This window comes from Rhodnius prolixus, unplaced genomic scaffold (assembly GCF_049639745.1).
Source record: "Rhodnius prolixus isolate KJV_2025 unplaced genomic scaffold, Rpr scaffold_3, whole genome shotgun sequence".
Taxonomy (NCBI): Eukaryota; Metazoa; Arthropoda; class Insecta; order Hemiptera; family Reduviidae; genus Rhodnius; species Rhodnius prolixus.
Window position 1 is genome coordinate 18,540,725 of NW_027411603.1, and position 23,231 is coordinate 18,563,955.

The 23,231-nt window shown below is 31.9% G+C and overlaps 1 protein-coding gene across 3 annotated transcripts in view; it reads right to left on the minus strand.

Moving 5' to 3' along the window:
- Positions 1-2,596: 2,596 nt before the first annotated feature.
- Positions 2,597-23,231, minus strand: part of Nlg3 (Neuroligin 3) — a 613,493-nt gene continuing 592,858 nt past the window's right edge. For 2 of the 3 annotated variants that reach the window (XM_074124459.1, XM_074124460.1), the window contains exons 4-13: positions 21,069-21,266; positions 20,660-20,950; positions 19,787-20,018; positions 18,297-18,519; positions 15,099-15,250; positions 14,756-14,874; positions 14,446-14,585; positions 12,733-12,946; positions 9,974-10,132; positions 2,597-7,132 (exon numbers count right to left, since the gene is read on the minus strand). In XM_074124459.1, the coding sequence (XP_073980560.1) occupies positions 6,858-7,132; positions 9,974-10,132; positions 12,733-12,946; positions 14,446-14,585; positions 14,756-14,874; positions 15,099-15,250; positions 18,297-18,519; positions 19,787-20,018; positions 20,660-20,950; positions 21,069-21,266 (2,003 nt within the window). In that variant the 3' untranslated portion in view covers positions 2,597-6,857. The remainder of the gene's footprint in view (positions 7,133-9,973; positions 10,133-12,732; positions 12,947-14,445; positions 14,586-14,755; positions 14,875-15,098; positions 15,251-18,296; positions 18,520-19,786; positions 20,019-20,659; positions 20,951-21,068; positions 21,267-23,231) is intronic. The other variant, XM_074124462.1, reaches the window with a different exon arrangement.

Genomic DNA, 23,231 nt, shown 5'->3' on the forward strand with positions numbered 1-23,231 from the left:
CTTGATTTTATTTAATTTAACCTTCTGCCTTAGTTAACTAGAATAAAGCGAAGGAGATGAAACGCTGTCAATATTTTTTAAAAAAGAGACATAATAACTAGTCGCAGTTATATTTAGATTACTATTACTTACTATTACATAACTCCCAATTAAATATTTATTAATATTTTATCGTAATATTATTTCAATTACTTTATTAACTGTGATTTTAATATAAATAATTCCATTCCAACCCAGGTAAAGCTTTTAACATTTCACTTATAACGCTAAAAGAAAAACTGCTGGTTATACAGAAACCATTTTTATTTGCTCTCAGATATCTTTAGTATTTTCTTCCATAAAGTAAGTTTTAAAAAATATTGACAATGAGCTACAATGAGAAAAATTAGATTAACTAATTACTGCACTTTACTGGCTTGAGAGAATAAGGAAAAATAAAATGGATTGTTTTTAATAATTTTTTAAAAGAAGTTAGTTTTATTATCTCTCACTATCTAAAGAAAGTATTGCAATCTTACCTAATTTTCTTTACCGGAATTATCAGTTTTTAACAAAGATTTTTAAAAAAAGTGATTTTTAGACAATAATCTGTGTGGGTGTTTATGGTTAGCACAAAATATCTCAAAAAAACTGCTATTTGAATAAAGCCCAATTTTTTTTTTTACAGCGAATAGTGCTTTCAGAAACGTTAGCTCGTGGATTTTGATTAAAAGTTAAAATGATATATTTTCTGAGTTATCTGGAAATTTAGTCCACTCATATGTAATCTAACAATGAAATAAACTGCGCTCTACACCTTCGTTTTTTGTGCAATTTGTTTTACCTATGTGTACAATTTGTTATATAAAATGTCTTCCATCTACAGTGTTCCATGTTCCTTCCAAGCTTTGCCAAAAGGTTGGAATTTGACCTACCAGCATGGTGCCCATTTTGCTAGATTTCCTCTTCTGGCCGATGTCTGGCTACAAATCAGAGGTTATTTTTAAAAGCGAGGAAAATATTGTTCATAAGAGAGTAACTTAGCATCAGGTAATTATCCTTGAAACATTTTCTGTTTGGTATGGCGAAGTACTATAAGAATATTTTTAGGTGATGATTGGGCAGAGGCATACCTCTAAAGTGTCAATCCAGTAGAATTCGCAGCCTCATCGCCAATATTAACCCTGATAATATGACAATGAATTTCCAAATTTGAAGAAAATTAACAGAAAAGAATTTCACAGTTTTTAGCCATTTTTACGAAAGTGGTTTCAAGAATTTCACATATGTAATGACATTCATTTGAAAAACATTCAAGGCAAATTTATTTAGGTGGGATTCTTTGAAATGGATGATCTAAGACTCTTATCTAAAGTACATTTTAGATATTGTACGGCTGTAACATCTGCATATTTGATTATGAAATATCCAACCGAAATTCCTAATAGGATAAATTTATAAGCAGTTGTCAAAAGGATTAATGTGAACGTGGGTAAAACTAGAGTTTAACATCAAATTGAGAATATAATGTGATAATATATTATTATTAATATTGTTATTCTGTGATTCTGGGATAGCAGTCAGGTGATCTTTTCCATGTGATATTTTCTCACAGTGAACGTAGTACATATATAATACTGAAGTAAACCTTTTTAAAATTAATTTCAAGCAATGTGAAAATTAATTCAAGTAAATAATTGGCACAAATTGAACATTTTACATCTTCTTAGCTTTTTATTTAATAAGGTTTAAATAAAAGTATGGACCTTTCTGCTTGTTCTCCTTTTGGATCTGTGATTCAGCCACCAAAAACTATCAACAACCTTAATTATTAATAATAGACTATAATAAATGTTTGATTTTTAGCTTGAAAATATTATGTTGATTAAATTATTTTGTAAGTCATGGAACTGCTGAGATTATTTTTGACGATCAATGTTTACAACTTTTTTTAAAGGTAATTTGCAATATCAATTCTGTGCCAAAAAATGCATGGGTTTGTCAACGGATGATAGCCTGTGCCAGAAAGAAGAGGAAATGGTGTCACATTTATTGAGTACCTAGACCTGAGTGTACGGCTGATTGGAGAAGAAAAATACGTCCCATCAAATATATCCAGCAATCGCACTTCAAACGCTTTAAGTATAATTTCATGTCTGAAATTATTGCAGTTACTCCAACTAGAGAATTATAAAAGATCCCCCTTAGCTGAGGTGCTGTAGACTGACTTCCAAACCCCTCGAAATCTAAACTAACGATCAATTTTTGGATTAAGAATTTATGTTTAGAATAAAGACAATAAAGGCTTCTGTATAAAAGCCATTAAGGCTTGTTAAGAGCTGGAATTTCATAAAGGAAGTATACTTAATGTATTATTGTACATTATAATTCCATTTTTTATGTGGAAAAATTTTGCCCTCTCAGTAGGGTATTTTTTGTACCACATCTACATTGCTAAAAAATCTAAAATTATTTAAATTCGTGAAGCTGATATAATGAAATGATTAATACATAATAAAATATGATGTCATAATTATTAAAATATATTATTATTAATATATTGTTATAAACAATCTTTTCATCTAGGCGTTCAATGATATCCAATTTATTAAAAATTACGTCTCATTTTTGTTTATCCAAAAACGTTTCCACCTTTTTGGTAAAGCTTCATCTACATACGTTTTATGCAGATATATATATATAAATTATGCAATGTAATGTATTATCCACAATATAATTGTGATCGGTGTACGATCCGAAGTTTCTTTTGACGAACTGATGGCAGGTGGTGTTAAACTTAAATTAAGGATTTCAACAAGTTATTTAATAAAGTTATTTATATAACAGAAGTTATATTTATGAATATTATATTTGCGTATGAAGAAAAATACAAAGAATATACTTCTCTGTACTTTTTATTTTAACTTTGGCCGTACAACTGTACTGCATACATATTATACAAGTATAATCTATAATGATATTATGCGATCCAATTGATGTAGTGCTGCCCCTATTGCAACAAAACAGATTTTTGCCTCAAAAAAAAAAAAAAAATTCGGACTGCTGACGAAAATTCATATTGTTTTTCTCCATGAACAAATCTCACACCGCTAAGAGAATAGTCAAAATTTAAATTTGCTCTTCGTAGAATGCTTCAGTAGCCATAGAAAGCTCTCTGATAAGAAAAGTTGTTATAATAAAATAAACGCGTTATAAATGTTTGTATTAAAAAAAATCTAAATGTAAAATTATAGTTTATGATCGCTTAAAAATAAACGCTTAAGTAAGTGTTTTCCAATGTTTTTAAACTTTAAATTGCAATCAATCTGGGACAGGAAAAATAATAAACAAATTTGTAAATGAGTTTAAATTTTAATTGTTAGCAACAAAATAGCTATCCAGTGATTTGTATATCTAACAATAATGTTGAATTTTATATTTTTTAGTCAAATTTGAAATTCGTCAAACCTATCAGTCCTTTTTTTTATAAACATAAAATAAATTTCCACTTTATAATTAATTCTTATATAAAATACTTAATTGGTTATATTGTTTTTTTTTTTATGCCAATTTGCCGTACTTTGCTTGATGTCTTGACAAGGACCTGCAATGACCTGTATAAACCGCAGAGATCAATTTCCTGATTAATTTTAATTTAATAGCTACTGTTATTTAGTTCAGAGTTGTTTGCACATGTGTAGCATTCTGACAATCAGTATGATCCAATAATGAATAATTAGATGTCGTTTTACGGAACAAAGAAATTATTGGTTAATATTTACACTAACAGATTCATAAGTCATATTCTGATCGTACAAGCACGAAACAGCCTTCTTAGTTTTTCAATGTATTTAATAAAATACATTATCTTAATCCCTTTTCAAAACTTCGTATCAATTACAAGAATTAATCATTATATCTCGCCAAGAGTATTTACATATAAAACAAATTTACAGTTATTATTTACATCGTGATGAACAGATAGATTACATGTTGCAACAATTATGCACTGTTGCCTAAGTGCAATCCCATTTCCTTAAGGAGGCACCAGTTTTCATGATTACAAGTATATATGTATATATATTATACATATATATACATATATTTTGTCTCAACGGGAATGCAAAATAACTAGCAAATAAAAAGTAATTTGTGATTGTTTGATTTTACTCTCGCTTGTCAGGCACGTTTTTCTTATTCCTGACCAGACTTTCATATATCACCGGAGGATGATTTATCAGTAGTTGAAAGTAGGAGTCAATATCTACAGCTATTAATAATTCAACCTCTTATGATTGTTGAAAGCGAAACCGGTCAGAAATAAGGCTGTGACAACTAAACGATATTAACCAGCATTACGGACCCTACGGTTTTTTCAACTTTTACCGTTTATTAGCATATCCTCATTTGGTATGTAAATTTGAAATTGTCATTTTTTAAACTATGCCTAATGTTTGCTTCAGGTAATAGCAAATGGAACTTGAACTTTTAGCAATTCGAAAAATAGTTTTGTTTTTAAATGAAAAATGATACTAGCACATTTTAATACAAATGAATGATATGGTGCTTTTATTAATGAAATAAATATTGTAACTGAAACGTAATAAATAAAAATATCGTTATCAACTACAAATCTTTTTTCCAAAATGGAAGCTAAAACACAAAACTTTCGAAAAGAAGTCAAAGGTAGTTTTGTATGTTGTAATTTCCCATGATGAAAAAAATGCTGGTTTGTAAATGAAGGGACAAAAGTTTTACTTTGAAACATCAAGATACAAAAGTTAGAGGTCATTTCGTGATATTAAATATTTTCAACTACAGAGATGTCAAACAGACATTAAAAATTACTTTTTCGTCTTGAAGTAATGATGCATTCCTATTTAACAGCTCGCACCTTCAATAATATATTATACAATATATTATAATAAATTGTATAAATAGATAAATAAAAAGTACGCATCTTAAAATTTCAGAAATTTTATACAAAGCAATAGAATCCAAATAATTATAAAATCGTTAAGAAAATGTATAAAATATATAATATATTACAAAATCCACTTAATATTTCATTTTAAGATGTTCTTAAAAATCTCCAGTAATGCTTAATAAAGTCACAAATTAAATTATTATACAAAAAAAAGGTATTTTTTATTAAACCTCAGATTTAATGCCTCGTCCATAGGTACACTGTTAATATACATTACAAATTGTAAGCGAAAATTTGCCCACCTTAATTTGAAAAAAATGGCCTATAAAAAATAAATGTGTGATGAAAGTATTTCATTTTTTCCAACAACTTTTGTTCTAAAAATCACAAAAATAAAACACATTTAATACGTCCGAAAGTTAGATATTTTGCTAGCAATATTTGTGTAATGAAAATGAGAAAAAGATGTTGCTTAATGCACATATTTTTCAAAATGTAATATTCTGAAAATCTGTTGAAAGATATGAAAATTTAATGATGAGGCTGGATTTCGAAATAATTTGATTATGATCTTGAAATTTAAATTCAAAGGTCGGTTCACAAAATGGTACACGATGAATTTAGTTTTTCCAAGCTTGATATTTTATTATTCTGTACTTCTACAGCTTTGACTTCCGAAATGTAAGTTATTTGTATGTGTCAATATTTAAAAAAAATTTATTAGTCACAATGCACATAAAGAAATCATAGAAAAAAAACAACAACAAACTAGTAAATATAATTAATGCCGATCCAAAAGTTATAAGTAGAAAATAAATAATACTTGAAAATAAAAGACTTTCAATATTAAAAAGTGTAAGCAATGGTAATAAATAATAGTCCTATATTTTAATTGAATTTGTTATGTAATAACACTGGAATAAATTAACTTTTTTACAATTTTTTAGTCAAATATCTTGGTAATTGATTATAATACTACACAGACTTTACATTTTTTTTTTTTTCAAGTTGTATACGTATAGGAGCTTAATTTTTTTTCCCGCTAAAGATAATAATAAATTTCTAAGAAAGGTGTTCTTTTCTCGAATGTAAAAATTGTGGGTTAGAGTCTGTAATAGAGGAACGCTCTCTTAACACATGCTAGCTCAAACGATATAATGTACAGTGTTGTCAGCTTTGAGATTACCCTACTGTGTGAGGACTGGAAGAACCAGAGGTGTTAACGGTCTTAAAAAGAAAAAGAAAGGACTTGAAACATGAAATCTGAGGTACACAATTTTAGGAAACGACGCATAAAATTTAAATTAATAAAATAAATGGTGTTATAAAAATAAAATAAAAACAGAAATACTAATAAAACAATTTGGTGTAACATTTGTAACTTAAAAGAAATCCATACTCCCATTTATAAAAGATGTACATTTTCAATATAAAGGAGTAACATATTATATTGACCTATTTCAAGAAATTCTGTCTTAATTTACTATTTACAAGCGTAAATTTTGGTTAAAATCCCAGCTTAAAAATTCAGGATTTTAATCAGAAAAGTAATTATCTGCTAAAATAGAATTCATATCATATAAATCACAATAGAATTATATACTTCACGGCACCTTTAGACGTATTGTTTTGAAAAATTATTCTTTTACATCACTCACATGTAATGCATGATTTTTGGTTGGTTTTTATTTTACTCAGAGATACGATCTGCTTAACGAGGGCAATGAAATTAGATTTCAAATAAATAATACAGGCTTCTAGATAAATATTATATGTTCACAGTTCTCTAACAATAGTTTTTATTTAGTCTTTGTTTCTCACTTGAACATTGTAAATTGTTTTTGCTCAGTTAGACATGAAATAGTTCACCATCGTCTTTATTTTTGTTCAACTGGTCACAAATTCTGTTCAAATCGCTGGCCAGTCCTTGTATCTGGCCCTCGTCAGGATGTCACACTTTTAATTCATCTGGTAACGGTTGTTTAGGTTTCCTACCGAGTGTGGCTGTGTGGGGCAGTAATGGTTGTGATTCTGGAGGTGCTGACGGTGGTCTTGGGGTTTTTGGAGGTGGTGGTGGTCGTGGCAACGTTCCCGCTCCGCCAGTAGTATTTTGCATCATCTCTCTGTTCTCCGTTGTTACCATCACTGGTTCACAGCTTTGTTTTAATATCGGAGCTGGCATTACGGCACTTCTTGTCTCCATTATCTGCAATAATTCAGTAGCACCTACAAGCAAAAATACTTTTTCTAAATTTAGCATTTTATAGTAAAACAACTGTTGGTTGTTTCAAAATAGGTTTTGCATTAACACTGAAAATCAAGGCAGCTAAGATTAAGTTCTAAAGACAGTAACAACTAGCAAGGCAGCATTACAAGAAACATCGTAACATTCACCCTGGAAAACCAAATCTGGACGCTAGCCCACGAAGATTGAATGTGTTGCCTAGTAGTGCGTGGAACAGAAAAAATTAAGTTGAAAACAATCTTATTAAATTACAGCTACTATAGCTGTATTACCTCAGTAAGTACAAATTATAAAATTCAAGGCAAGGACCGGAATCGTGTCCTCCTTTAATTCAGAAAGTCGACACTGACCTAAAGGTACATTTGACCGCTGAGCAGGCAAAGAAAAATAAAATTCAGTTCTGAGCCGTTGAATAATGATTAAAAGCACGAAAGCGTTGAATTTCGTGGAGTCAATAGAAGACGAAAGATTACCGAATGAGATAGAAGGGATTAGCTGAGTGATTAGCGAATGCTGGATTCGATCGCAGAAATCACTTAATATTGGGAATCCAGCTACTGGCCCTTAGATTTTCTCTTCCAAGAAGCTTATCACAGCTCACAGTTCGGTGATGGACAGAGTCACTAGAGCACACTGTTTGGGGGCCGGCAGAGCACTGTAAAACAGTCCAAGCGCCAATAACCTCAGATGTTGACGCGCCTTAAATAATAATGAAAAAAAAAACCGAATGTGGGGCACAAGAAGGCTTGTTGCTATAAAACATCTTACAGGGACGAGCAGGCGGAAATAAAGTGTAAAGAATATTATTTAAGGAGGCTGCGGCCGTTGATCTGAAGAAATAGGGAAGATCATAGGTAGGAAATAATTTAAAACTAGAAAACTTGGTCTGTTAAAAGATGATATGAATATCCTAATACTTCAACATTTTCTTATTATCATAACTTGCATTTTCATAACTTCATATTATTTAGATAATAATAATAATAATAATATAAAAATAGAGAAATATTTAAAATTACTGTTCAAAACAACTTCATTACAGATTTGTCGCTTTTCCCAATATTACTCTAAAGTAAGTACTAACTTATGAAAATGTAGCAAATATTGGGAAAAGCGACAAATCTGTAATAAAGTTGTTTTGAAGAGTAATTTTAAATATTTCTCTATTTTGATAGCTAAATCTTATTAAAAAATATCTACTAATCAACAGTCCACATCAATAGTAACATCTACAACGAAACATTCCAAGATCTGAAGAAAACATCTATTTTTGCAAGGTCTGCGACTGTCTCTTACTTCTACTAAAAACACGACCAAATTTCCGAGGATCGGCTAATTTTAAAATTATGAATAATTCACCTTCAAATCAAATAACCAAGAGACGCAATTTTAAATACACAAAAAGAAAAATTTAAACAAAGGTGAAGTTAAATAAATGAAAAAAGTTGCTTTTAGTAACTCTTTGTATGTGTACTCAAGTTTATTTGTATGAGGAATCTGGTTTGTTTGGGGTTTTATAAGGTGCGCAACAACAAGGGTCCTTTGCACCTGAACTATACTGTAGAATAGACACTTTACTACACAGCCTAACCTACACCTAGTCAATCTGGTCGATACAAACTAACGGTTGGCCTAACTCCTATTTTCTTCTAACCTAACTAACTAATGTTGGGGTGGAGTACTCGATATTCCTCGCACCCCTGAGGAATCTGGGCTTGTTGATGGAATGATTTTTTCTGAAGTAGCAAATGTAGAGCAAGAGAAAACGTAAGTGAAGTCAAAATCTCTACACCTAACTGATTAATCTAATACTTCGGTGATGAAAGACCAAAACTAGTCAGGGATGCAATAAACATGCGCGCTATGACGGATAAAGTCAAAGATATACAGCATTGCGGACTCTCACATTTACAATGAATTTTTTTTCTGAAAAATGATAAAAATAAAATAAACTACTCCTACTCTATTGTCAATTGAATATTAAGTTTACAGGAAACTGTTAAAGTTCTTTCGGGAAAATAAAAAAAACTGAAAAGTTGTCCGTAAAGACACACTTCCGATTAACATCAAAACTAAAGCCATCAAATTTAACTTAAAATTTTCATATCAAACGTTGGGGCTGAATACTAAGTTATGCTTCGTAGGTTTTACTATTTTGATCGGTTTGCCAACAAGTACATACCCTTACTCATGAACATATTTGAAAATATTGTTCGCACAATAATATTGTTTGTAAAAACTTATTTTTTGCTTAAACAGAACGGCACAAAGTATTTTCACTGCAATCTTGGTTCTCCCCAAATTTAAAATATACCTACGAACATACAATTTGTGATTCTTTGCTTTGATATTTTAATCGGATTAAAATAAGTTTTTAACTATTTGTGATTCTTTGCTTTGTTATTTTAATCGTGTTAAAACAAGTTTTTAGTAAAATTTTATTTCTAAATAATTGTGATTCAAACAATTAAGTTTTTGAATAGGTACTGCTTTTCTTTATTTCATTATTTTGCCTTTGTCAGAGTCAAGTTTTTGAAAAGATGTTTTCGGCTGTTAAAGTTTCTACCAAAGATTATATTTATCCAGGTAGTAGGAAACTTCACGATCTCTGTGTGATATTTTTGACTAAGTTGGAAATCCGTATCTGGCCTAAAGTAACGAAAAGGAGCAAGCTATGAAGTTATGCCTTTTTTATTTAATTATGACCTGAAATAATGTTTATGTCTAATAGGATATTGCTCCTTTAAAACAGAGCCAACATTATTAAAATACTTTTATTGAAACTAAAATGATACATTTAGTCACTTTGACTCAAAACTTACCTCCAGTTACACAAATATTTGCCATTGGTCCACCATTCTCAGTTCTTTTTTTAGATGTAGTTTGGCTTCCGTCTTGAGAATGTAATTGTCCGTGCCTTTTGTCTCTCCTGTAATAAACTCCAGCAAACACTAGGGCATTTAATAGTAACAGTGAACAACCTGAAATATAAGAATAAAATGCTAGCAATAGAATTTATTTTCTCAGGCAACAATATTTTCCAAGATTTTCAAAATTAATGAGACGTAATTTACGCCCTTGGCCAAATAAATCGATCTTCTTCACACAGATCACTAGAAAGACACAAATAAACGTCTAGACGAAATTAGAAGAATTATTCGTCACTCGTTAAAAACCGAATATTTTTTATTCTCTTTTTTAGTTAAACTTTCAAATTTTTTCTAAGTTGTATTGAAATCTGAAGATAAGATAAATGTCGATGAATACAGCCACTAAAAGGAGATATAAAGGAGTAGCCATTAATTTATAGGCACGAGCATGGCTGAAGAGCTAAATAGAATAAAACATAAAGTTACCAATAGTTTAAGGGCTGGCTGACTGGTTTAATAGCTAACATTAACTTAGGAAAGAGCGTAAATTACAATAACTAACTACGGTAATCTATGGTAATATAAACTACGTCTGAAGGAATTGGCTAAACTGAATGACAAGTGGAATAATATCATTCGTAGAAAGTGTTCGAATGAATCAATGCCTGAATGCGATTGAGTGTCCCGAGTGGCGTTCTGACTCTGAAGCTTGGACAACTTCTATAGATTTGAACCTACCAGGCTTTAACCCTTTAAATCTTTCACAACCACTTTACCAACTTTGGAATTTTCTAATTCTGTGACACTGTACAATCTCAGAAGCTAATGAAATCAAATACTAGTAGACTACGAGGGTCGTTTGAAAAGTCCGTGCAAAAATAAAAACTACTTAATTTTTTGGGGTAAACCTTTTTTATTTTTCAACATAGTCTCCTTTTAGGCTTATATACTTCGTCCAACGCTGCTCTAGTTTGTTGATCCCTTCCAAATAATAGGAGTTGTCCAAGTCTGAAAAATAGCCATTCGTTTCTGCAATCACCTCCTCGTTTGAATAAAATCTTTTTCCCGCCAGCCATTTCTTCATATTGGGGAACAAATAGTAATCCGAGGGAGCCAAGTCTGGAGAATAGGGGGGATGTGAAACGAGTTGGAACACTATTTCCATTAATTTTGCGACCACAACTGCTGAGGTGTGAGCTGGTGCGTTGTCGTGATGGAAAAAAACTTTTTTGTGGGCCAATCGTGGGCGTTTTTCTTGCAGCTCGGTTTTCAAACGGTCCAATAACGATGAATAATATGCACCTGTAATAGTTTTACCCTTTTCCAGATAGTCGATGAGGATTATTCCTTGCGAATCCCAAAAGACAGTCGCCATAATCTTTCCGGCCGAAGGAACGGTCTTCGCCTTTTTTTGGCGCAGATTCCCCCTTGGTAACCCATTGTTTAGATTGTTCTTTGGTCTCAGGAGTGTAGTGATGTATCCATGTTTCATCCACAGTGACGAAACGACGCTTAAAGTCCTGCGGATTCTTCTGGAACAGCTGCAAACCGTCCTTGCAACACTTCACACGATTTCGTTTTTGGTCAAGCGTGAGCAATCGCGGCACCCATCTTGCGGATAGCTTTGTCATGTCCAAAAATATTATGTACCCGTTCATTCGAGATGCCCACAGCACTAGCAATCTCACGCACCTTCACTCTTCTGTCATCCATCACCATATCATGGATTTTATCAATGATTTCTGGAGTAGTAACCTCAACAGGGCGTCCAGAACGTTCAGCGTCACTTGTGCCCATATGGCCACTCCGAAAATTTTGAAACCACTTATAAACTGTTCTAATCGAAGGTGCAGAGTCACCATAATGTTTATCAAGCTTCTCTTTAGTCTCCTGAGGCGTTTTGCCTTTCATAAAGTAGTGTTTAATCAACACACGAAATTCTTTTTCGTCCATTTTTTGAAAATCACTCGACTTCCTCGATTCAAACGAATGCCAAACACAAAGAAATAGACCGATCTGGCTGAAACTTGGTGTGTGTTCTTTCAAGAGATGCTACTAACTAAACATAACCTCGATACGCGCCAGTGGTGCTATCTCTCTGACTTTGCACAGACTTTTCAAACGACCCTCGTACACTGTTAAACGTCACGAACAAAATTTTCAAATAGAACAAGAACGAACGTAAGCTCTATGATCTAGACCTAACAAATATTTCTCCCTTTCCAAACCGGGAATTTCGCAGAGTTCTATAAGAGCAGGTAGGGGAAGTTATTCACCTGAAGAAAGCTGACACTGTCGAGCAGAGTCTCAAGCAGGAATTCCAGGAGCATTATAGGAAATTTTTACAGTAGTAAATTGTAAATGTCAATAAGCCCGCATGAAGAATATAAATGAGTCCAAAATTGTCCGTGAAGTCACCAAAAATGTGTTAGAAAATGAATGAATTTAATTTAATGATATATTTTAGAATGCTTAAAGCAATGATACATTATTATTAATTTTTCTACATTTTTACAAGTTTGGACCATAAGCTCGTGAAGCAATAAAAAATACATTGATTGAACATGGGTAACGTTTTAACGGGTGACCTGACGAAACCAGCATTAACGTATAAATCGAATCTAATTTGCGCAAGAGCACAAACACTGGATGTAAATAATTCGTAACAGTTTTTGTTATTAAAATTCTATTGGTAATTAAAATAATATTACCTATGGCTATTGTAGCTGAAAGAGCTGTAGAATATGCGGTAAATCCGTCTTCTTGCAGATCGTGGTTGTTTCCACTGCGATCACTCGATGAAGGTGCTACTACCACTAAAGGAGGCTGAGCCAAACTGGAATTGTGCTCAGCAATTACTGATGGATATACATCATACACTACACTCGCTGTTGGCTCTGCAGGCCTTTTGGAACTGACGCCAATCTGTAAAAAATGTTGAAAAAAGTAAAGTAACGAGGTTTCAGAAAGGCTTTATGTCCAAGTGTCGAGGAAGATAGCTAACTAATTCTTCCGTCTCGGATAACTGGGTACTATTAATTTGTAATCTTAACACCTTAAATAAAATCAATAAGAATAAATTAAATTAAGGCTTCAAGTCCAACAGTCTACGATGAAGACGGATTGTTAGATAGGAACTGTTAAAAATTCATGTTCACCTTGAAATCAAGAAGAATAAATTAATTTTTTTAAAATGCAGACAGAAGAAAAGGTTTTAAGTGAAAACTTGAATTATGGCTTGAATATTAAAAAAATGATTGGTTTGATAAGTTTCAGAAGCTTACTACACCCAATCCCATTAAAAACAGAACTCTTAACAAGTCTTCATAATTTTGGCGAATACTTCCCGAATTAGTTAGAAGAAAGGATTCTTGATCCTATCAGTGTAACACCTTGCCTTTGTCAGTCTTCAAGAAATTGTCCACGGATGGTGAAATGAAAATTTTATTATTTATTTATTTATTTTATTTATCAAAGGGCATTCACCCCATACAAAGGAGTTGGATATATTACAATGTACAACACTAAAAATAAAGAAGTTTCTGTAAAATACACAAAATAAATTTACAATATTAATAACAAAGAATTTGAAAATAATTAAAGAGTTAGTTCGAAAGAAAAATATATTTACAAAAATTACAGAAGTATTTTAGATTGGTTACATAAGTGTAAAAAGAAAAAAAATACCTTTAAGAGAAACTAAACAAAACACTATTCTCAAACAATTCTGCTGTTTCCAGACAAATAATAAGAAATACGTTTGAGAAATTACATGAACAAGATCAAGCCATATTTATCAAAGAAGTCCATCTATTTCTTTTATCGAGGGCGTTCACCGCAAACAGATATAATTTGCGTAATTGTGCCGTATCATTTAAAATTAGAAGCTGTTTAATGTTTCCATGGTTACCAAGGCATTCACCAATATACCGCCCGGGTAAAGTTACATAGAAGGGACAAGAGACAAAGAAGTGTTCAAGATCATCCGAACTCTGCCCTATACAAGTTGGACACGGCTTATTAGGGGAAAATATAGTTCTTTGTTTATTCACATATAAAATTGGCATCTTACTGCTGGCAAGACGTATTTGCGAGAATAATCTTATATAGCTTACTTTATTCTTATCAAGGTACACCTCACTTGAAAATTTTATTATAGACGATTAATCATAATAAGTCGGGCATTATTGTTTTTATTAACCATAATATCGAAAGCTGTACTTCGACTTCGAACTAAAAGGTTCACTCAGACTACACTATCCCAGTGTTAATATCCACAAACAGACGTCTTTAAATGAAATTTGTGCACAATTAGAACTATCCAAATTTATAGCGTTTGCGGCACCAAAGTTAATCTTGTTAGAGATTGCAAGCATTGTCAGAAGTGTTGCAATATCTATTTAAAATAAGTAAAATGCATTTACCTGATTTTTTAAATCATCGTGAAGTTGATGATGAGATGGTGGCACATCGTCTCCTCCAGGTTTGTGAAGGTCTGGAACTAGGTTTAGCCAGAATGAGAGACGATGGGCACGATAATGATTCTTCAATTTTGGTTTTGTGTCTAAAAAAAATTATCAAATAAATGCCTGCCATTCATCTATATAAGTGATGGTTGATATGATGACATTATTTTATGTGAGAGAGCTATAATACAATACCTATAAATCGGTATGTAATAACATAAATCTTACTAGTTATAACTTCTGAAATCAAAACAAAAAATTTACCAACCTAAATTTAAATATTTTTTATGAACTACTTCATAAGGTGTCCATTCTACATTTTTGAATCTACTCCTTTCTTGACGAAGGACGTGGCTTACATCACTTTCTTGTAATTCATTTGGATTGCTGCAATCAAGAAACAAAAGGAACTGGTACTATATTTAATTTTAAAATTTCACTATAGTAAGTAGCGCCGTGTATTTTTTATTCGCCCCATCGCTCTAGTTAACAACTAGACAACAAGGAAGGAAGTCAATCAATAAAAAAGATGCAGTGAAATATTGTACATATAAGAAATTTTAATCATCAAAATTAGAATTCACATAATATTTACTTAATTTGTTGCTTACCCAGTTCTCGCAAAATTGCTCCAATACGTCATGGTAGCTTCAGATAATAAGATTTCGGCTTTTGTATAATTTCTAGCGAAATGAGACATTCCTCCAACCAATGGTGCTCCAAAGACATAAGCCAATTCTTCCCCGTGTACACATCCTTGGCGCTAAATTAGAAGAATACAGCATTACGAAACCGGATTTTTTTTTTCATTCTTCGGCACATGGACTGCTGCAGCTATCAGCCGTAAGTATTTTGATTTTTCTTTCTACTCTCTCTCGAGGTCGTAAGCACATTCTAACTACTTACTGTACTACGCACACTACACCTTTCCTCGGCCCAATGTACAAGTTTTTGTTTTTTAAAATATTATTTTTTATCTTAATGACCAAGACAATGAGGTGGTTTGTTTTCGTTATATATCTGAAGCGCAGAAATGTATAGCGACATCAAAACAGAATATTCCACCAGTTTTTTAACAAACTATTTGCATTTAATTAACTAGTAGCAGATTTTAATGTAGTACATCATCAAAACTCGGACAAACTATCCGCACTAGTCTAATTGAAAAATCTCAGTTTACTAGACGCTTATTTTTGCTTAAAGAGGTTCATTGTGTACTAAAGTTTAGAAATAAAGCTCTTCCCCTGGAGATCACTAAAAAACTTTCCATCTTAAAAAGCCGTTCCCATAAATATTCTATTAGCATTCAGAAATCTCATCCTCTCATTCGTTCCGACAAAAATCCTCACAACTACACTCAAAGCAGAAAGCTAGAAAGACAAAATATGATACTAATTATCGTTTTCATATTTAAAAAAATTTGTTTGTTCGATCAAATTTTGTCAAAACATCAACAAAATACAAAATCAAAGTGTTGAGAACCCAGAAAAATTTGTGATCATTAAATTTTTTCGGCTTCTTTGTCGTATTTAGTAAAAATTTCTAAGTTAGCACTGACACTCAAGCAAACATTTTTCCAAAAGTTTCGAATTAATGATTCAAAACTGACTGAGTCTATCTATAATATAATTTTTATTTTAAAATTAATTTTATTCGTGATAAGTAATTTAATATCTTTCTTTATAATTAAAATAAAAAATATAAACTAATTAAGGATGGATAGATAATCAGAGGTATCTAGTAATTTTGCAATATCCCAAATAAATCACTATCTGAAGCCTTACAAGTTAAAACCACTTCAATGCCTTTATAAACTGTCTGTGACATAGCTTAACAGAACTTTGGTTCTGGCATTCCCTAACTAGAACATTATAGGCGGAGTTTCAAGGTTCATTTGAGCTAATTTACAAGAAGTGGAGTGAACAACTCAACCAATTCGCCTTAATTAATAAGTGAATTATACTACATCTGATGATATTTAGTGGATAATATGAATGAAATTTATTTGCTATATACAGGGTGACCAAAGTTATATGCTCCACCCACTTTTTTTTTAACGGCGGGAAATTTCGAAAAAATAAAAAACACGTATTTAATCATTTTTAGTCTAGTTTATTTTCAGTGGTTGACCCATTTTTTTAAACCCCTGTATCTATCTCGAGATACAGCATCCAACTTTTGTTTTTCAAATGGAACGTTATGTTTTTTGTTGCATATTTTTGTAGTATATAAAAACAAAATTTTTTTTTTGAAATCGGTTAGATTTTTCAAAAGTTATGGTAATTTAAAATATGAAAAACAAATTTCAGTTTACTGTCAAAATTACGTTATTTTTTTTATAGAATCTGTTCAAACTGGGCACAACCAACGGATAGGCAAGCCACAATCTGGACTCCCACGCTTTGCTTGTAGCAGCACTTATCGTGGCGAAGTCAAGATCTAGGCAGGCTAGAGTAATTCGACGTTTCAGATCATCGACTGAAGCCACGGGATTAAGGATACTTTACACTTTATTTTTTTAGGTATCCCCACAAAATATAGTCCATTTGGGTCAATCCGGAGATCGAGGTGGCCATTGGATGGGACAATGAGTCCTTAAGCACTTTTAATGGAAATTTCTGCCCAGCTAACCTCGAACCACTCTCGCCGGGTAACCATCTTGTTGAAAATACATATCTATCCGACGTTGTAGATGAACATCTTCAAGCGGAACTGGCAAAATATTTCTGAAAAAAAAGTTGGATACCTTTCACCAGTTAAGTTCTCTCTGTAGAAGTATGGGCCGATTAGTTGATTTCCTATAACTCCACCTAAACGTTTGTAGAAAACGCAACCTGAACGTCGAATAACTCTAGCCTGCCTAGATCTTGACTTCGCCACCATAAGTGCTGCTACAAGCAAAGCGTGGGAGTCCAGAGTTTTGGCTTGCCTATCCGTTGATTGTGCCCAGTTTGAACAGATTCTTTAGAAAAAATAACGTAATTTTGACAATAAAGTGAATTTTTTTTTTCATATTTTAAATTACCATAACTTTTGAAAAACCTAACCGATTTCAAAAAAAAATTTTTTGTTTATTTTAGGAGCTCAAATACTATAAAAATATGCAAAAAAAATATAACGTTCCATTTGAAAAACAAAAGTTGGATGCTGTATCTCGAGATACAGGGGTTTAAAAAAATGGCTCAATCACTGAAAATAAACTAGACTAAAAATGATTAAATACGTGTTTTTTATTTTTTCGAAATTTCCCGCCGTTAAAAAAAAAAAGTGGGTGGAGCATATAACTTTGGTCACCCTGTATACACTCTATATATAGTGTATATAAACATACATATAGTGTTAAAAATAGGAAACAGGAAAAGTAATAAGTTGTTAACTGTGTGTGTTTTAAGAAAATATTCAAAATTATTATCAACGGTATTCATAATGAAGTAAGTCTTCATTAACTTGGGCTGTATATTTTTGAGGGTTCGATAGCATATGTGACTGACAGTCTGATAATGGTACCCCACACTTATATTTATATTAAACGCTAAGATAAATTAAAAACTTGAATTTGAAACTAATAACCACAGTTTTTGTGGAGCTCGGATACAAAAATTGTCTGTCTTACTCGATTATTTATTTTTTACATTAATAACAACAACCCAGGCAGATTAGAAGTGAGAGTAAGATTTATTTTACTCAAGATACAGCAGTAATTTAAATCAATGAATAATCTATGCTCCTTTCTCATTTTTATCACACATGAAGCTTATACACTTTTCAATAACATGAAAAAAAAAAAAAAAATTCTTTAATTGCCTCACCTGTTGATAATCTCCAAATCTTGTTTGATAATCGAAAACATAAAGGAATGAATTTCTTCTTGTAGATGAATGAAGATCAGCGGTGTGCACAATTGGTGCAACATACTGAGCATCACTTAACGCTTCTAAAGTTTCATCACGAATGTTTATAGGATGTTGCACGGGGCGTTCCCAATCGGTGTATTCATTTACAATAGTTGCCAATATCTCGGACAGGTGATACCTGAAAAAACGTTATTTTTTTCTGATAACTGTGTATGTAGCACTACTGTAAAGTATACGAATTAGTCCTATGTTAGTCCTATTAAGAAAAGTTGCGCAAAACATTGCTATTAATAAAGATAATTTCACTTTTTAGGGTGTTCGATTGTTATTCACAAAAGAAAGCATTAAATTACGCTGTAAAGTGAAGACAAAAATCCAAAATCTTGTTAAAGTGATGGATAAGAAGTTAAGTTGTTTGTACAGAGATGTGGACCTTTATAGACGGATATTTTAGTACCTGTAACTTGTTCAAGTGTTGCCTGATATTAATAAAAAAATCCAAATTTAAAGATTATAAGGAACTTTCATGGCTATATTTGGGATTTTATTTCTTTTAAGACTGGTTAGATAGATAATGCAAAATTATCGTGTTCTTGAATTCATGGTTAGTGTGAAACATGACTTTTTGGGGAAATTATTAGTGAATATGGAGGTGTTCTAGATTTTAGCAGTCATATAAAATTAAAGATTGATTTCAAATCTGAATAGTGATTAATAAAAGTTTTTTTTTTTTTTAAATAAGATTTAGGAGCAGATTACTCTCAATCTTTCAATGGTTTTTTTTTGGGGTACTGTTCATGTACTCATCGTGCTCATTAAGCAATGAGTTCTCTCTTCGTGTTCATTTTTCAATTACTGTTTTACTGTTCTAAGCTGAAAGTTTCACAATAATACAATTATTTTAGAGAGGAAAAGTTAAGAACGTTTCACAGTAAAGTAAGAAGATTTGAGAAAGCATAAGGTTTTGTTTTTCATGGAAAAAGAGAGGTTTAGGAAATGTTGTTTGTGAACATGAGCACGAACCAAACATAACATAAGTTCGATATTCCTGATCAATGTTTCTTCTGATATTATTTTTGGCCGGAATACATGATCCGAAAGTATTGTTATGGCGCTAACTTTATAAATAAGCGATATTAACCAGCACTGCGGATCTAACCAAGTACAGTGTTAGTAAATCATTGTTAATAAATCAATAGCGAACGAATACAATAATTTCATTAAAGCTATTAAAACAATGATTTCATGAATTGATTATCATCCAGACAAAACAGTTCAAAATAATTTGACTAAATTTTAATATAGAGATGAGATAAATTTGTTATCATATACATAATTATTAACCAATAATTAAGTGAAAATGTAATACACAAATTATTCTGTAAATTAAAAATTCTTGTTCATTGTTAATTTTTTCATAGTTAGAAAGAATATTTTTGACTAACCTGTAGGTACTTTTAACAAATGTTCTTAATATATTTGTGCGACGATCTGGTTCAATCCCGTATTGGACATCCTCGCCGGTAAAAGCAAGAAAAGCTTCTGCTTTAACTACACCCAATAGTAGATCATAACGGGAAAGCTTGGTCACTAAACTCTTTCTTGAAGAGATCCATTCATGTCCAATCAACTGTCCTCTTTCTCCTCTGCCAGCCCATTTATTGCCGCCTTGTTGACCTATACAACACAATACTTCTTTTAAGTATAGAATTTTTTAGATTTATATGAGAAGTGACATCTTTTTATTCGCTAGAAGTCTCGCAGCTGATCCAATCCAAAGTTTTGATGAACCTTATTTGTTTCCAGCCGAATGCTCTATACTGTGACCTCTATACTGTGTAAGTTAATCGATACTAAAATGAACGTGAAAATACCAGAATCATCCGAAACTTCTCTTATAATCACTGATCCCTTTCTCACCCTGACATCTTTCGCGTGTTAAAATATCACTAGCTCTTTTTCTTAACCTCTTACTCTATCAATGGTCGTGATGCATGCCATCGTAAATAGTCAGGATTTTAAAATATTATAACAAGTTATATAATCAAATAAATTGCAACAATTCCAAGGAATATTTATTTGGACTGCCATATTGTGTACACCATATAAAGATTCACTACTGTTTAACTGTAGCAATATTATTTCAATACAATTTTAGGTGTTTACATCTTGAAATGTTGATTTAGTCGAGTTAAAGAAGTTCATCTACTCACCTATTCACTGCTTTGAATTTCGATACAATTGTCTCTATTTTATATTGTTTAAAATTTACAATTATGCTTATGAAATGTCCATGATTTTTTAAGTAAAGGATTTACCATTGGCTCTTATTCCAGCAAGACTTGTCTGCCGTTCCAGAGGTGTGTCAATTACAACACCATCGACACTCGGTCCAAATGTTGTCGCAAATGGTGAAGCTTCAATTTGGGCAGACATGAGCAGTTCCAACGGTCTTTCCCTTAGACATTTGAGCAAATGAGCGTGTGACTGGTCCCAGGAACAATTAGCGTGACGCGCCAATTGACGAGCATAACGCCATGGTTGTCGCGCCAAAGACCAAGGCGCGTTCGCAGAACCGCTCATCATAATTGCTCTATGAAATAATACGCCTAAAACATGGAATAAATAATGTAATTTAATGATATAAGGTATTAAATTTAGTTATTCAATGCAATATAATGATTTAGAGAAAAAAAAAGTAATTTTATAAAAATTAAGCTAGCTAACCTTCAGGTACTGCACTACTAGTCATCAAGAAATGCACACACGCTGCTCCTGTACCTTGGCCCATCAAAGTAACATTAGAAGGATCACCGCCAAAGAACACAATGTTTTCTTGTAGCCAATGAAGTGCCGCTATTTGATCCATCAATCCATAATTGGACGGTGAACGAAGATATGGATCAGTGTTGGCGTTTAAAAAACCTGCAAAACAATAACAGTCTCTGCACTGTACAATTTGCTGGTACTTAAAGCGCTAGTAAAATGATTGTTTACAAATTAAATAATATTAGTGATGCAGATGGACCTTTTTATCTATTAAGATTTACAAGCTTATTTATTTACTTTATTTCAGGTGGTGTAAAACGACAAACCTTATGGAATAAAAAATAAAAAATCAATTAGTGATGGGCAAAACGAGTCCACCTTGGATTCGTTGGATTTGGAGCACATACAGGGTCGGAATCGATTCCAATAACTCGTTTAACGACTACACTTTCTGTACTTACCATATTCACATTCGTACAAATGTTATGCTTTTTCATTGAAATATTTCATAATTTCATGAAGTAAAACATGTATTTTCCACTTTCGCACTCTTGCGGTTAGTATAGGAATGAAATGAAACTATTAGCTTTGACTTCACACTGCGTAGAATAGCGAAGGCAAAGTATCCAACAAGCAGACTGTGAAATTCTGACTACAGCAAAGAATTAACGGGAATCTAAATGTACATTGTAAACGCCCTTCATTTACCTTAACACTATTTTGTCCAATTAAAAATATAATGGATTTTAAGGCAACAGAGATTCTACTGTTTTATCTTTTGGTCTTCCAGAATGCTCAGTGTTCTTATACTATTTTGACCTTAAAAGGTAGTTTTAAATATATTATTCACTAAAAACGAATAAGGGACCAATTTGACTTTGAATCTCCTGTTCAACAGATTAGATTTAAAAAGAATTTTTCCAAGAGTGATGCAATCTTAGAAATCCAGCAATCTTTACAGTGGAAAATAACAGTTGGGAGGTAAAAGTAAATATTTTGCGCTTAGAAGAAGTTTTCGACAAGGCCTATGTTCCATCATTAAAAATATTTGGTTGTGTAATGAAACAAGCTTTCAAAAAAATATAGTTAGGATCAATACGGCATAAAAGTAATTGGAGAGCAATAAAATGTCATAAAATTTGTAGTTGATGTTATATTAATTGCGAAATCACAAATTAAAATCCAAAAATCCACAAAAAACAAAATTAATTAGATTAAACAATCAAGAGACTTTTTCAATGAAATTAAAATCAAAAATGTAGAAGAGGTGAGATAATTGATTTATTTGGGTCAGATGACTAAACGATGGAATAATTATAAAAAAATTAGCTGAGAAATGGACTGGGTTGGAGAGCATATAATAAATATAAGAAATTATTCATATCAGATATTGAGATCGGAAGAAAGGAGAAATTATGGCACTCTAATTTATTGCTAAAATTGAGAAGGACAGTAAGAAGTATGTATGGTGAGGAGTATGCTGAAAATATGAAGAAGGGAAATGAAAAGTAATAAATGGGTGAGGGAGAATACAGGTATAGATGAAATAGCGAAACTGATTGCTAAAAGAAAGTGGATTTGGGCTGGTCACATAGGTCGATCTATTTATAAGAGATGGACAAGGAAAATGCTGGACTGGAAGACAATGGAACTAAACAGGATAAGAGGCAGGCCAAAAACAAAATTGGATTAGGAAATGAAAAAGGTAAGTGGTGGTGTGACTTGGATCGGAACGAATGGAAAAGAACGATGTATACGTAGAAGCTTGGCTGCCGAAGGAGAGAATAAATAAATTAATTTAAAGATAAAGAAAGAAAGGTAAAATACAAGTTCTAATAAATAATTCAACAATTCATTAAATTTTAAAAGTATTGTTTTGATAACAAACTGATTGTTTCTTAGTTGGTGAGGGCAGAAAACTTAAGTTTTTTATTTTGATTTAATTATTATGTATTCCATACAAATATTCAGAAAATGGACGAATTTGAGTAATCATAACTCAAGCACCCTGAGGGCGGCAATAGCTAAAGCTGAGTTAATTGTTGATTGAATGCAATTTTATTTTGAGTAGTAAGAATCCTGTCTAATAACCACTATTTAGTAAAAGGGTTTATTATTAAA